Here is a 17,429-nt window from a genome sequence, read left to right as displayed (position 1 = left end):
AGCTTCTCCTCCACTCCACCCCTCTATCTGCTCGCTCCATTTATCTCTCCATCCAAGACTGCTTTGTTTCACAGGATGCCCAGGATTTGTACTGAACCATCTCTTTCCCTCTAAAACACACACACACACACACACACACACACACTTGTTTTTCTATCATGGTGGAGACTTTTCATGTGCTAAATATATTTTTCAACCTATTTCTATAATGACATTTGTGAACTTTAACATTCATGAAGATACTTAGTGATATACTGTAAACAAAGATGTTTAAGTTGTAAAAGATCACTGGAGTATGGAGTATGTTTCTTACAATTTCACATTTAATTCAACAGGTTAACTACAGTTTCTTTGTAATTATTTGTGTAATGTAACAATTTCTGAGTTTAGAAAATAGTTTGTCTTTTTACTTAAATATTCACATTTAATTCAAAGCATCAATTGCTATTTCTTTGTAATTATTGGTGATAATTAAAAGCAATTTTAAAGTAAATCCGAAGCCATTTTTCTCAGTGATTTTCAACATGTATAGCCTAGGTGAGCACACATTTCTTTCTTTTTCACATAAATAAAGCCGACTTGACTTGATTTGCTGCACATAAAATCACTCCGAACCAATTTTAAAAAGGAAATGTGAACAGGAATATGGGAAAAAAAAAAAAAGATTAAGAGTAAGAGCACAGTGAACAACAGATCTGAAGTGGACAGCTGCTGATCTCAGGTGAACATGAATGCTCAACTCTTTTTTTATGTAAAGTACCTGCCTCATCCCCTAATCTCTCTCTCTCTCTCTCTCTCTCTCCCTCTCTTCAGTCTCAACCTGACCTAGTTACAGACTGCTGCAGTAACCAGCTTCCTTTGCCCAGGTCCATCTCTCTCCTCATGCATCTCTTTCTCTCTCCATCTCTCACAATATGGATATTCGCTGCTTAAATCAGAGAACTAGTTAGTCAACAAACCAGTTGCATGTTTAAGTCACAATCTCTAGTAGTTTTTTATACATTTGCATGAAATGCACGAAATACCAGCATACTGTAAACTAACTATTACCTATTAATAACAAGCCCAATTTATAAATATATTTACTCAGCATTTTTCTAAATTAAATTTTGTGTAAATGTTGTAACTTCTCTGCAACATCACTGAAGTGTTTAATCTTAGTTAAACGGGCCAGTTATTATTGATTAACCAACTGAAATATGTCCAAAAACACAGTATTAGCATAGTTCAATGTCCAAAAATGACACTATATTGAAAAACATGGTATCACCATGCTTCCCTGCCAAAAACATGGTTTAGCACATTATGGTGGTACTCTGTGTAAGTGCGTGAGTATTTGCTGCAGGCGTCTGCACTGGAGCGTTGCTTGCTATCGTTCTGTCTTTGCTGCAGGAAGGGGAGGCGAGCACAGCGGTTGTCATGGAGACAGTGATAAAGCTGAGCTGCGGTAAACACACATCATTAGAGCCACGTTAACACTCGTGTGCACACACACTTTCACACACAGGAGTGAGCGAGACGTTCAAATAAACACAAATACTCACAGCATGTGTGAAAGTCACTCGTCACTGTTCTTGCCTGTTTCCAGCTGTGTTAATCTCCACAATAAAGCAGCAAATGGATGTTAAAGGAAAATGAAATTAGCATTCAGTCACTGTCAATCAATCAATCAATCAATCAATCAATCAATCATTGTCAAGCTCTGAAAAAGACACAAGAGGACCATAAAAGTAGTACATACAACATGAAAACTATATACCAAAAGACAGAAGTTTGGGGTCAGCAAGATATTTGAAAGTTTTAGTCTCTTACCAAGTCTGCATTTATTTGATCAAAAGTACAGTAAAAACGATTAAACTTAATGGGATACCACCTAAAAACGTTAGCTAAAAAGTTAATGACGATGCACCTTTTTAGTCAGTATTTAATTTTGATTTAAAATAATTATATAATCATATATATATATATATATATATATATATATATATATATATATATATATATATATATATATATATATATATAAATGAAATTCTCCATTTCAGCATGAACTCAAGTTAACGTAACAGTCATGATTTCTAACATCTCTTGACTCATTATTTCATCACACTGCCAAATGAAAGCGATAGTTTAAAAATGCACTGGAAACTGCTTGCCACATGTTAAATGAAATAAATATGCACATAAATCAGCACTGAATATTGTTTTAAATACACTGTGCAGTAAGCAGCACACACTCCATGCTGAACATGAGCACGCTGTAACAGAACCTGCAGGGATTATTATTATCCAAACACGCTCCCTCAAGACTTCTGGGTCAGATCATTCCTGCCATCACATTTGACACATTTTAAAGGGCTCTTTCCTGTTCGGTTCAAAGTATTAGTGTGACGTCAGGTACAGTTCTGTACATCTGACCACTAATTGAGGTGCGGCAGTCGGAAAACATCAGGATGCTTATATGCATGCAATATAAAGTCAAGAGAGGACCACAGCTGACATTAGGAAGAGTTATGTTACAAAATGCACAGGTCAAACTCTCAAGATAATATGAGCCACATTAAAAGATGGTAAATGATGATAAAAGAATAATCGAAATTAAAGCTATAGTTGCTACTTTGCTCTTCAGCTGTAACACTTTTTATTAACACTTAAAGCTATTCTGAGAGCATTTCATTAGTTAACGCCTTGTCTAAAACATGATGCACAAAAATGTGCATGCTTGCAGTGCAAGCAAGAGAGCTCATGCAGAGTTGCATGCTCACAGGTGTTGTGTGTGGGGCCGTTTAAGTTCTGCCTGTTTTGTATTCTCTCTAGAACACTGCAGTGTTGCCATGTACATTTATCCTTGCGACACAGCGCCCCCCCCTTTTTCACTGCTCCCGTCTCATTCACTCACCTCTTTTACTTGCAGTCTCTCGATTGCTCTCTATTTCTCTCCTCTCCACTCTCATCTCACTCTATCTTTGTCCTTATTCTAACTGAGAGCTTTTGTGACCAAACATTGCTTTGTAAGAGAAATAGCAAAGTCACGGCATGCACAAGCGCATGACAACACGGGAAATCTTTCAATCTTGCCATTAAAATGTGCATTACATGTGTGCACTGAGCTGAAGTAGGCTACAGTAAAAACAGTACTTTTGTTAAAATAAAATATAAAAAGTAAAACTGTTTTTCTGTGTAATTATATTGTATAATGTGATGCGCAGCTAATTTTTCAGCATCATTCCTCCAGTCTTCAGTGTCATTCTAATCTGTCAATCATTCTAATATGATGATTTGGTGCTCAAGAAACATTTCTGATTATCAATACTGAAAACAGTTGTGCCACTTAATATTTTTCCAAAGGTTCTGAATATAATACATATATCCTGAAGAAACAGATGGTTTATGTGCACACACACACACACACACACACACACACACACTGCCCTTCACTAAAGAGACTTGTGAGCAATCTGCGGGACCATTGGGAACATACAAACGCACATATGAAGCTTAAAATACAGGCACATCTGAATGTCTATCTATCTATCTATCTATCTATCTATCTATCTATCTATCTATCTATCTGTCTATCTGTCTATCTGCTTGACTGCCTGTTCAAGTTCATTTTATTTGGAGGTTCAGTGAGAACAAGTGTGTGTGTGTGTGTGTGTGTGTGTGTGTTTGCCCTTGTCCTGTCTCACAGAAACAGACACTTTGGGACAGTTCTCCTGAGTCAGCAAAAATATATAGAAAAATAAATAAATAAGAAAATCAAAAATGAGGGCAAAGTGAAGACAGATTATGTCAAAACTGAAGATTTGGGTCACTAAACTAGCGATTATCAAACAGACAGAATGTATTTTATCAACCACTGAGACTCTCACAAAAGCTTTTGTGGTCTGTAAAGGACAGTATGAATCGAAACGAAACATAAAACAAAAAGTACTGTAGTACGTTTTTTTTTCCTGCATCCAATCCACACAAGCCTCAACTGAAAAACAGGAAATCCTGATAGACATCCCCAATATTCCACATGGCATCACCGATCGAACGTCCTCACATATAGAAATGAAGCATCTGTATGTGAGTGTTTGAGTCAGACACCAGGATGTGATAATGCTGCTCTGATGTGGCTCAGCAGGATATGATCTCATCTCCACAGGAGGTTCCAATTATCAGACTGAGATGAAATTACCCAGCAGGTCCGAGCTCAGGCTCCCTGTGGAACAGACATGAAACTGAAGCGATCGACTCATCGACACAAACACCTATGTCAGGGAAAACCGAAACGCCTTCTGTCCAATCTTTCGAGGCCCTGGCGCCAATCACAGTCTCGTGCATGTGAGCGAATCAATCTCCAATACACCATCAGTCAAAAGTTTGGAATAATTAAGCTTTTTAATGTTCTTGAAAGAATTCTCTCATGCTCACCAAGGGTGCATTTATGACCTCAAAAATACAGTAAAAACAGTAATATTGCAAATATTATATAATTCAAAATTTCATTCATTCCTGTGATGCGCAGCTGAATTGTCAGCACAATTACTCCAGTCTTCATCATTACTCTAAATCTACTTGAGCAGTTCATTAGAATGATTTCTGAAGATCATGTGACACTGAAGACTGGAGGAATGATGCTGAAAATACAGCTGCGCATCGCAGGAATGAATGACATTTTCAAATATATTTAAATAGAAAACAGATATTTTAAATTGTAATAATATTTTTTCTAAAAGTACAGTATTTCTAATCAAATAAATGCAGCTTTAATGAGCGTCTTCTTTGATTTTTATTATTTTTTTAATCATGATTACTCCAAACATTTGATCAGTAGTTGTACATGATGACTCATGTGAAGACAAATAAAATGAGAGGTTATGAACCCGCAGACCAGGACTCATTACGGAGGTGCCTTTCAAGGACATCAAGAGGAATGTGGTGGGACAGCTGTGTAAATCGGCTGAGGGACATGACCGTATACTTGTCTTTGTCAATTAAGCAACCAGGAGCCAGAATGCAGGCCCCCTGGGAGACGCCAGATCCAAGTCAGACACATAAGAGCTGTTCATCAGCTCATCCTTTCGAGCCATGTCAAGACTGCAACTAAAATATTCATGGATCAGGGCGCCAGTCAGTGTATCTGAGCACATGATGCTGTGAGCTGCTACAGGTGAAGCTCCTCTGGACCTCAATGGAGAACACTGAGATCCCTGCAGACATTCACCATAAGATCAGCTCAATCACAGGAGAAGAGGAATTTACTGAAGTGCAATGGAACAAAATCAAAACAGGTAATGCATCAAATGTTTTCCACTCTGATGCACAAAAGTTAAATATGATGAAATCTACACTAAGCCTATCTGTACTACTACAGTTCAAAAGTTTGGGTTCAGTAAGTTAAAGTTAAAGTTGATAATAATAAGAAATGCTTTATCAGCAGCAAATCAGAATATACTGGAATGATCTAAAAGTAATGTGACACTGAAGACTGGAGTAATGATGCTGAAAATAAAGATTTGATCACATAAATTATATTTTAAAATATATTACAATAGAAAACAGTTATTTTAAATTGTAAGAATATTTTAATTTTTTTCTGTTTTTACCTTTAATTAAAAAAATGCAGTATTGGTGAGCAAAAGAGACTTAATATTGCCCTTTTGAATTTTTTAAGAATTTGTTTTAAGTTTTACCTGCAATTTACACAGATACAAAAATTTAAACTCAAAATTAATTTAATAAAAAAAGAAGAAAAAAAAGAAAATATGCAAGGCAATAAACAATATTTTATACTTATTTTGTCTTTCATGAATTTATTAATACATAAAAGTCTGCATCCATTGGATCAAAACAGTCATTCGTGAGATATGATTACAAATAACTGTAATAAAACTTATAAAATAACGGTTTTCTATTTTTATATATTTTCAAATGTAATTTATTCCTGTGATGCAAAGCTGAATTTTCAGCAGCCATTAAGTATCGAATGCAACAGTTTTTTTTACTCAGAAATTAGTTCTGCTTGTGCTTAATAAACAAGAACAAATGACTTTTTAATTAAATCTCCAAACTTTAAAACTGCAAGTAAATTAATTTTTTCAAACTTTTCAAACAAGGCATTGCCATTTTACATATTGCATTGTCATTTTGCATATTACATTCCAAATTGAATATCGCTACCCATATGCTTCCATATTGTCAAGCCAGCATTCAAAAATGTGGAAATTACAGTCAATTAATTGTAATTGTTCTTCCTTACATTCAGTTTGTCTTGCAATTCTGCATTCTGTCTTTTTGTTCAGCTCAAATTCCTGTAGACGACCAGCCTCCCTTTGCTACCTGGTTTGTTCATGCATGGCACCTTCAGCATCAGCAGAACACGATCGCCATAAACCCTCAACAAACATATGGACACTTCTGCCCTCTGTGTTTGTGTTCATTACATGCATTAAACCTACAGTACTGTAACTGGCTCGAAAGATATTTCTTTGTTTCTGGGAAATGCACTGCTCTGTGAATCTATGCATTATGTCAAAATTGAGTTATGACTGCAAATGGGTCTTTTAAACTATGATCTGTCCTGTGACAGTTAAGTGTGGCTCAACTATATGGAGATTCAGAGAAAATGGAGTGTGAAAATCAATCAAAATGAACTTTGAAGGCACTTTTCTCTGTTAAAGTGTTTCTCTCTTATGGCATTTGGCCTTTGTGGAGCAGTGGAGTCGCCATGACAGATTTAACATGGCAAAATTGAGTGAAGCAGCGCTGATGTACGTGTTTGAGTGTATGCATGCACATTTGATGAATATTTGAGTGTTTTATGGTCTGAAAAACTGGTGCAAAAATCTAAGCAGACAGACCAGAATTAGAGCAGTCCTGAGATTAGGATAACAAAGCACAATGGACAGTTACATTTACATTAGACATGGATATTTGTTAAAAAAGCAAGTGTTCTATTAATTTTGGAATTATAGGGTTGTATTTGTATTTACAATAAAAAATCATGCATCATTTTAAATGATTAACTCCCATTAAAAAGTTTCCCTGTTCACGTACCCGAGCTTAATTCTATTCATCTCAATTATGATTAGGGATGCAAAGGGGTGGAACATATCTGGTAAACTTCCAGAAACTTTCCAAATATCCCGTGGAATATATATATATATATATATATATATATAAAAAAAAAAATCCTGGAAAGTTTAAAAAAATTCTGTAATATTTCCAGAATATTTCCACCTTTTTGCAACACTAATTATGATTTATATTTAATTAACACAACTTTAAAAATGAATAATTACATTAAAAAAACAAGAATCTAAAACTCAATTAAAAATAAAGCTATAAAGAAATATTTTACAAAACATTTAATTTAATTTAAAACTTCAGAATATTAATAAACAAATATTAATACCCCTAATATGTTATTATACTGTCATTTCACAATCAAAAGTTGTTGTGTTCATGTACTTCAAGCTTAATTTCATTCAACTCTATGTTATATATAAATAACAGGTAATATCAACAGCAAGTATCTTAACAGCTAAATTATAAAGCATTTTAGACTAGGTAATTGCAATAAAGCTAAAATAATGCAAACTATATATGAAAAAAAAACTTTAAAATGTTGTCTTGGCAACTAACTGAAATAAATAAGTTGAAGTGAAAGTAATAAAATTGCTAAAACTAAAACAAATAAAAGTAAAAAAAACAAAAAACAAAACTTAACACTTAATTTAAAACAATATTTTTGACTTATTACAAACTTATTAACTTATTACAATTGAAAACAAATTCAACTTAAAATTGAAAACACAAATAAAAGCCCATTCAAAATACAAATAAATACTATATACATATTATTTACTGTAAATAAATCTATACATAATCTATATATCTATAATATGTTCAATCATTAAACATTGCATTTATAAGTGAGCCAAAAATGTCTTCTATATATGGAAGACAGATGACAAACAGGTGCCCAGTAAGACTTTGCGAATCTCTGCTCTTTCCCAAGCAATATGTCACTTGAAATCAAGCCACAAGCATCACGTGATTTATTAGAACCTTTTTCTCACACGCTGTCTGCGATCTGCATTCACGGTGCTGTGTGCAAGTTCCTCATTACTTTACTTTAAAAACAACCAATTCTTCATTTAATTACAGCTGAAACAAAAAAGTATTTGGACATTTAAGCCACAATGTCAGTGCATGAGATAATAAAATAACGGCGCAAATGGGATCTGCTGCACAAGCTTTTTTTTTCTTCACTAATGCCAATTTCCTTTATCCATCGGTGTTTTATATAAAGCAAATGCATTCACATAATTGTGTCTTAAAGGGATAGTTCACCCAAAAGTGAAAATTCCTTTTCTGTACAATACAAAATAATTATTTTTGTCCATACAAGTGAAATAACACTAGGGTCTACCAACAATTATCAAAAAATGTAGAAAGTCATATAGGTTTGAAATAACATGAGGCTTAGATTTTTTTTTTTTTTTTTGAGTGAACTATAGCTTTATTAAGTGTCCAAAAATGTATTGTGATCAATGCATTTAACCTATCCACTGTGCTTTCTGTTAGCCCAATACCACCTTTAAATAAAAATAAAAAAGATAATTGTGACTATTTAACTCACAATTCAGTTTTTTCAAAGTAAAAACAGATGCTAAAGTCTGATTTTGTGGTGACTGTGCTTTAAAATTAAATTATAATAATCTTATGTCAAGAAGTGACATATATTGAAAGACTGACAGTAATAGTACAAATTTAGAAAAGTTATCAAAAGTAACATTAGCAAAGTAATTGAAATAGTTATACTACTTATTACATTTTAAATAGGGTAACTTATAATCTGTAACCTATTACATTTCCAGTGTAACCTTCACAACCCTGGATATACTGTAGATAAAGAGAAAACGACTGAAATTACTCTTAAGCATCAATGTAAATGTTTATGGGATAAGTATTGATCTCTGTGTGGTCATTTATGATGCATACATTAGAGGATTTGATTTAATAACCTTCAGAAGAGTATTACAGTGCAGTCATCTGAATGTGTGAGTGTGTTTGTGTGTGTGTGTGTGTGTGTGTGTGTGTGCTGATCGCATGCCTTCAGAGAGACAAAGAACCAAGCGATCCATAAACGATCAATCAGTAGACTACAGAAGTGAGGGAGGAATGCATCCGGTGCCTTTAGTCATAACTTAAAATGAATCCATAAAGCATTCCTCAACCCCCATCCTCTCATTTCCAGCCACTCCCCCTCTCAAATGTCCATCTCCTTCAATCTCTCACGGCTCTGCTTCCTCCAGCTCATTTTTCCCCCTCATATTCCTTACAACTGACCCTCTCTCGCTCATCTCCTGCTCTAGTGCACAGCTCGGGCTGCTGGAGAGCAATATTGCAGCAGTGTTGCTTGCAAGTGTGTGTGTTCAAGCCCAAAGTGTGTTGGACTGCTGTTGGTGTGAATAACATGCAGATTATTGCTCGGCTCATAAATGTTTCACACTTCACCCACACCATGAATCTATAGAGAGTGGCTTTAAATCATGCCAACAATATCCTTGCATTCACCTCTGCCTCCTTTTTTTTTTTCTACAAGCATGTCTCTTTGTCTTGTCTAGTATGAGTGTAGGTTACAGAAAGAAAAACAGAGGGAAAAAAACGGAGAGAGACAGAGCACGGTCACACTGCTGAAATGAGAAACTGTGTTTGCACTTGGCAGAGCATTATCTTTATTTTACATTTTTTTTGAGAGAGAGAGTTTTGCATAAATATGGTAAAACAAATAAGCATTATTTATGAAACATGAGCAGAATGAATTTCTGTGTAAATTACATTATGTAAATTCGTGCATTTATTTAAATGTAAACAGCATAGTTTATGCAGGAATGGTTTTATCAGTAATTTACCAAAAGTTTTTTTATTTTTTATGAATGAGTTTGAAAAAGTGTAAACTAGCATTTGTTTAAATTAACCATCTTATCTGAAACTGAAATTGAGTTTTGAGTAAATATTGAGTAAATTGTTGCATTCAGTTAAATTCAATGGAATTCAATTTATGTACGAATAAATTGAAGAAAGATTTATTCAGAAATTTGTTACATTGTTTTCATAAGCACGGGCCATTAAGAGTAAAAAAATTAGTTTAATAAATAAAATTACAAAAAAGTTATAGAAATGAATTTTGAATCAAATAAATTTGGTAAAATATTCATGAAACATGAGAAAAAGTAATGTGTCAGTTGTACAAAAAACTGTTACCTAAATTGTTTCTCTGAAAATTCTGATTCAATTTAAATTACTGTATAAAACCTTTTTTAATGTTCTCAAAAGAAGTCTAAAGATAATTCAAGACAATTCAAAATAACAGTTTTCCATTTGAAAATAACTTATAATTTATACCTGTGATCAAAGCTGTATTTTCAGCATCATTCCTCCAGTCTTCAGTGTCACATGATCTTCAGAAATCATTCTAATATGATGATTTAAACAATTCAGATTTTTAACTATTTTGATCATTTTGCCATGCTGCTAAATATTTGTGTGGAAACTGTGATACACTTTTTCAGCATTATTTGATGAACTGAACTTTAAAAAGAACAGCATTTATTTGAAATAAAAATCTTTTGTAACATTATACGTCTTTACTCAAATTTTTGATCAATTTAATGCATTTATACTTATACATGCAGTATAAGTATAAATGTATTTCAGAAAAAAAATGAAAGAAAACAACTTTTGGATTTAGAAATAATTTACTAAGAAATTTGTTGTCCTTATTTTTTTTAATAAAGCCCAATATATTTTATAATTCAACTGCATTGCATACAGTATATCTGCATCGGCCGCCTTGCTCTCTCAGCACTGGTCATTAAAAAACCATCATTCAACCACTAATTGATTGTGTTTACTTTATGTGACTACATGCATGTTAATGCTTGCATGCACACGCCAACAACTATACAGTAAACATCGACTGACAACACAGTGAATGAACTGTGGCAAATATTGACCTGCCAGTGAATGCCATTCCTCAGGTATAAGCCATGTCTAAATCAAGCTGCAAGTGCACTAGCACACAGCAGACAACGTATGTGCATATGTCTCGTCTATGTATATGTATATACAGATGTTGCTTTAAAGCTCTGTCCAAATAAATTCACAAAGTAAGGACATTATATCTGGTTTTAACTAGGAAGATGAGAACTCATCCTCTATGACATAATATGTTAAATTTGACAGCCATGCATCTCAGTTTCATCTAAAATACATGAAAGGAAAAATCTACAGCATGCAATAATCAGCAAATATGCTGATACACTGACTTGTATGTGAGTCAACGTGGACAAATGGACATAGATTTTCTATATACACAAAAAAGAAAATTAGTGTAACAACCTCAAGTCACTTCCTCAGCAGAATCTGATACATCCACACCAGTGTATGAACACACCAGGGCATTTGTTTTCAAATATTTGACTATGTCTCAAGGCAAAAATATGAGTGATAGTCTATCATATTCGTGCAGTATCAATCAAATGCACCGTCTCTGCAGCAGCTCCCATATTAGTGGTTATAATCACATCACACTGAACGCAAGCATCCGTTATTAGCTAAAAAAAAACACAAGCCTGCATTTAAATGAAAATTACCAAGGACACGATTAAGGAACAAGCGTCTGTGTTTGCTGTGTCGGGCATCAGAAGCATTAAAGATTCATAAGAGCAGTGGGTTTATGGGCTATAAATGCAGTAATGGTTTTGTGGTTGCTACTGTAAGGTGCAACACTTTAAAACAGCTGAAACAAAGAGCCTGCAGATGGATCTAAGAGGGGGCTCACATGCATAAATATGAGGCTGGTGTTTATTTGATGGTGGTGCAAGGTGTGAATCTAGGGGAATATCCACTGGCAGTGTTGATTTCACTTTGACAGGCTGATTACTGCAATCGTGCAACTTTATCCACTCATTGCAACAGTCTGAGGATGAAGGATGAACATAACAAGCAAACATTCGTTACTGCACTAATCACTCATCTAATGTGACCTGTAACCTCAGGTTAAATGTCTTGATCAAGGACAGTTCACAATCTCATTTTTTAATTATTATCTCAGATCTTTAAGTACTCCCAAACACAATTACTTACTCATTAGTCATTTATCTGATGCTTTCATCCAAAGCCATTTACTGTACATCTTTTAAATGAAACATCTTTTCTCAAGGGGCGCAATAATGGTTCAATGCTCATGGCGTTTGAATCGACAAACTTTCAATTACCAACCCAGGTTTTAACCATTAGGATGAATCATGTTACAGTGGGTTAAACTACGAAGTTACACACACTCACCAATGCATATTCTGATGAATAGAGCATCTGGATTTACTAATTAAGTAAAAACTATCTGAAATGCATAACAGAACAACCCTTCTGAGGTTTCAACCAACTAACTTTCATCTTCTATACTATTAACTAGGAGCAATTTGAGATAACTGAGGTATAAACCAATCAGGAACATTTTCACCACACCTTGTAAAGGAATAAGACTGTGCAGATTTACTTATTACTCATTTAGTTGATGCTCCCATCCAAAGTTACTTACAGTACACTAATTGCCTGAGGTCAGATGTTTTAAGGACAAAATTATTTTTGATCAATGCTTGTACAGTTTGCAACAGATATTTCAGTCTCAGCTTTTCCAAACAAGACATTTATGAATGTCCTTTGAACATTCAAAAGTTCCTTTTTAATGTTTTTAAAAAAGCTTTTTTCTTAAGCAAAAACATTAAGGAAATGATACTTTGTATCATAATGCAAACATTATGGGAAAGTTATTTTTGAATGTTCTCCGAATGTTTGGAAACAACGTTTAAAAAGAACATTAGATGAACATCCAAAAAAAATTGTTTTTCAGAAATTGTTTTTTTTTCTTTGAATGATGCATACAAAATATGCTAATGTTTTGAGAAAATCATAAAAAAACAGATAACTTTGAATGAACATTATATGTTAACATTACTGAAAGAATGGTCATTCATAACTTTAAAAGAACCTTACCAGAACGTTATAGGAATGTTCCCTGTTAGCTGCTGGGAAATGTAAGTTAGTTCAGTGGGGTAACAGTAGTTCAGTACATACTACAGATTTGTACATTTGAAAAAGTGTCTAGGTTTTTCTAAATTAGTACTTTCAAACTCAAGGGCACAATCTGGGATTTAAACCCCAAACCTTTCAGATTCCAAGATATTTTAATACGAGGCTACATCACCTCATGTTAGCCCCGATAAAGGTATTTTGTGTTTTAATAACGTTCACATTAGCTTTTTTTTAACATTCAAAATGTCCAGGTTTAAAAATTCTTTTGAAAACTTTTTTTCTCTTTTTTATGCAAACGTAAAAGTTTCATAGTCATTTTGCAAAGAATGTTACTTTTGAATATTCTTTTGAAACAAGTCGTAAGTAGAAACGTTAAAAAAAATTGATGAACATCCAAGTACTTTTAAGAAAAAAAGTTGAATGAGTATTTAATAATGTTTTGAGTATTATACTAAAGACCAGAAAACTTCGATCGAACGTTCATAATTTGAGAGAACCTTGATGAGAACGTTCCGTTAGTAAAGTGCGTAACAAAAAGAAAATAGACTATGGATTTGTCCATTCGAAAAAGTGCCACATACGCTCAAACTCAAGGGCATGTGGGGTTTGAACCTAAAACCTTTCAGCCAAACTAGTCAATGCATACAGTACTTTGAAGAATAAGGGTCTCGAATCAGGTTCTAAGTTAATGGTTTTAACGACATATCAGCCCACCACCACGGGTTAAAGTAAGTTACCGAAGCTCTAGACTGAGGAGCTGTCCATGCGTAAAGAGGTGCTGAACACTCACCCGCGCGTATTTGGACGAATATGGGTCCTCTAAGAGCGCCCAGATCCGGGGTTGCCACACGCGCCACCAGCCCACTTTCCTGCCGTCCTCCTGCAGACAGAGCCGCTTCAGGTCTCCGTCCCCCGCGAGCGCCGGGTCGTCGTCCGGCACCTCCGGCTCGGGCGTCTCGAAACTGTCCAGCGCCTCCTCCGCGTCCCGGTGCTGCCGGTAGTTCATCCAGCAGCACGCCTCCACGTCGGTCTCGTCGATGCCCCAGAAGGCGAGCTCTTCCTCGAACAGCGGGCCGCACACGTCGTTGGGGCAGTGCAACTTGCCCGTCCGGTAGTAGTTGAGGATGAACGAGAAGACGGACGGGTGCCTGTCAAAGAAGAACTCGTCGGACTTCGGGTCGTAGTCGAAGTTGTTGAAGGCGTCCGGTTCAGTGAGCCACGACAGACGCGTCCCGGGCAGCGTCTTCAGGGTGCTCCGGTACGTCTCGTGCCTCACGCCGCCGCAGTTGATGACGATTTTCTCGCTTTCCGACGGGCAAGTCATGTCGGCGCTGTAACATGCTTTGTTGGACGACTTGTTCCCACCCTTGCGCCCTTTGTATGAGGAGACACACACCGAACTGAGCATAGGGGAGGGAGGGGAGGAGAAAAAATGGAGAGGGGAGGAGAGAGGAGCAGTCTGCGGGGGGCAGGAGGGAGGGGGGAGAGAAAGAGGGGAGATGTTTAGTAAAGGTAAAAATGGAGGGGATCTTGCACATCATACAGGGGTCCCGCTACTGATATGCCAAAAATACTGCAAATGACATGAAGCTTGACATGTGACCTTGTGTGTTTTTAGTTAAAAGTTGCTTCATGTGTGAGGGTGATTGACGCAGGTTAAACATCAGTTTGACATCAGCATTAAGAATTTCAGTGCATGCATGTGCCATACACTCTTCAAGACAAATCTTCCAAAAGGAGATTTTTTTTTTTTTTTTTGCAGTTATGCTAGAGAATAATCCTTTTAGGTTCCCAAAAATAATCTTTTAGTGAACAGTTAATAAAACAAAATTTTTTTCTTAATGTGGAGAACATTTTAACATTTTAAACATTTAAAGAACCTTCTTTCACTATAAAGAATCTTAGATGAAGGTTCTTCACTGAACCATCAATGCCAGTAAAGAAGCTTAATTTTTAAGAGTGAAGGTAATGTACAGTATTTAAAATTCACTTTTTCCCTTTAAATATTACTATTTCATGCAGTCCCTGAATTAATAAGAGGAAATACAAGCTGCAAATGAATAATACTTATAAAATATGACTGCTTAAAATAGTTTTAGAGGTGGCATCTAAAACTGCAGGACCTCCCAAGAGTATTTTTTGTCAACCTTTTTGTCAACTAGTCATCTCTATGATCCAAGCGTACCACAAATCACTGTTATGGAACCGTTTGGTGGTTAAAATAGGGGTTTGAAATCATTTTGAACATCAAACAATCAAACAATTATACATTATTTCGTCTCAGCACGTCAAAAATCACAAAACAGTATTTAAACTGCAAAAAAATGATTTTAACATTTTGAAAGTCAATGCATGAAAATTAAATGTATTTAATATATATTTGGATATAACAGCATCACTAGTCCGTGCAAGTTAACTACAGATACTATCTATCAATCTCAGTCCTTTGAGTCGCAAATCATGAAGCAATGCCACTGCAAGATGCAACTAAGGGTGAGAGACTATTGCAAGTGATTAAAATTCTATCCGTCTCTCTTTCCCTCCATCTCTCTATCTCTTTAAATGAAGCAGCTAATAAGTCAAGAACTTCACTGCAGCTTCGTAGCATGGTGGACAGAGGCGAGAGAAAGAGAGACAGAGAGAGATAGAAAGGTGCTCATTAAGCACACACAGCAGTACAGCACTGTAGCCCGGCGTCACTGAGCAGGAGGGGTGAAGGGAGAGAGAGAGAGAGAGAGAGAGAGAGAGAGAGAGAGAGAAAGAGAGGGCGAGAGAGGTTTGGAGAGAACAGTGCAGTTTGCTGCAGTAAAAACCTGATTTTGTGCATCCGCTCATTTCTTCTCTCCCTTTCCTCTGTGTTACTGTAGAAAAGAGACATGTTTGAAATGCTTCTGATTTAGTTGCTTTTAAAGTATTAGGCTATTTCATTCCATTTTGCTCTCTTTCTGATCCTATCCCATCTCTGTTTGCCCCCCCCTTACCTTTTCTCCGTCTCTCTTCCAGCAACAACCCCCCCATCCCTTGCTCTCCAATTCCGCATTAAGGAATCGCAATTCACTGAGAACGACTCTAGAGTCCAGCACCAGTATCACTTACTTTTCTCTTTTCCACTACTGTACATCACCTCCTTTAAGCCTATTCCCTCTTCATTTCATTTCACAAGCACTTTATTCCTCTTCCATCAGTCTTTTTGCCTCTTATTATCCATTTTTCCTGTTTTATTATTTTTGCCAGCTAGAAGCTAATTTCCTCCATTTTCTGCCACTTTAATTTCTATTCTATTCTATTTTTTCTAGGCAGTCTGGAGAATAAGTTAGTCAACTCTCCCATAACTGCATTTAGACAGCTTGAGCAAGAGGGAGATAGAAAGAAAGTCAAGAAAGAGGATGGACATTTTAAAGGTAAGACTTTATTCACTTATAGCAACTGTATACAATTAATGCAATGGAAAAACTCTCTCAGTCTAGCTGTGGTGTTGATATTTTCAATACACTGTTTTGGAATAGCATGCTCAATATAGTATAGTAGTATAAGAATTAAGTTACGCACACTACACTGAAAATAAATTGGTATAGAAACTTAGAATTTGATAGTAACTTTCACAATTACAAACAACTGTCAAGTATCACATTGAATTAAATATTAAATCTTACAGAAGAAAAATATATAATCTTTGTTTTATGTACAACTTTGCGTAGTTAACGTGTTTTTAAACTATTAGACAGAAGATCTGTTTGAACCTCTGACTAGTTATATTGTTTTCACGCTTAAAACTTTTTGTGCTCCAAAAAGCTTCAGAGAGTCTGAAGTTAAAATATTGTCCTTATAAAAGCTAGGGAGAATGAAACAGAATAAAAGTGAGTTTGTTGCATAGCTTTAGAGCTTTCAGATTAATGCATGTACGTTTGAAGTGAGCTGATATCAGCAGCAGTATTGCAGCGCTCAGAGGAGAAAGGGTTACTGAAAATTGGCAAACAAAAAGAAAACATGATGTTTAATTAGTTAAGGGTAGAGAAAACAACAATTGGGCACAGTAAAGTATTTTCAAACTATGCATACAAAAAAATCTGGCTTTGATCTGAATCTGATTTTACAGAATTATGATAAAAGTTGTAAATGCAACAAAGATCATTGAAGTATGTTTTACACTATTTAAGTCTTTCTACTTAAACATCCCATGTTTAATTCAGTGTGGTACTTGCTGATTGTTTGTAATTTGTTGTGTAATTTAGAGTGAAAATTGTTTCTACATCAATTTTGTGTTTTGATGTTTTAAAGAATAATGTGAGGAAAATATTAAAAATAAAGAAAATATTGATTAAATGATAAGGAATATA

General features: G+C 35.2%; 2 protein-coding genes across 7 annotated transcripts in view; both read right to left on the bottom strand.

The window, feature by feature from the left end:
• LOC132124300 (potassium voltage-gated channel subfamily C member 1-like) overlaps positions 1-17,429 on the bottom strand; it is a 48,898-nt gene that overhangs the window by 24,047 nt on the left and 7,422 nt on the right. For all 4 annotated transcript variants that reach the window (XM_059535267.1, XM_059535265.1, XM_059535266.1 and 1 more), the window contains exon 2: positions 13,883-14,551. In XM_059535267.1, the coding sequence (XP_059391250.1) occupies positions 13,883-14,500 (618 nt within the window). In that variant the 5' untranslated portion in view covers positions 14,501-14,551. The remainder of the gene's footprint in view (positions 1-13,882; positions 14,552-17,429) is intronic.
• The window catches only part of LOC132124296 (carnitine O-palmitoyltransferase 1, liver isoform-like), a 55,731-nt gene continuing 44,839 nt past the window's right edge, over positions 6,538-17,429 (bottom strand). For all 3 annotated transcript variants that reach the window (XM_059535256.1, XM_059535257.1, XM_059535255.1), the window contains one exon: positions 6,538-6,548. The gene's annotated coding sequence lies outside the window, so the exon portion shown is untranslated. The remainder of the gene's footprint in view (positions 6,549-17,429) is intronic.

This window comes from Carassius carassius, chromosome 42 (genome assembly GCF_963082965.1).
Source record: "Carassius carassius chromosome 42, fCarCar2.1, whole genome shotgun sequence".
NCBI lineage: Eukaryota > Metazoa > Chordata > Actinopteri > Cypriniformes > Cyprinidae > Carassius > Carassius carassius.
Note: the sequence above shows the minus strand (reverse complement) of the source record. Positions and strands in the feature narration are given on the sequence as shown.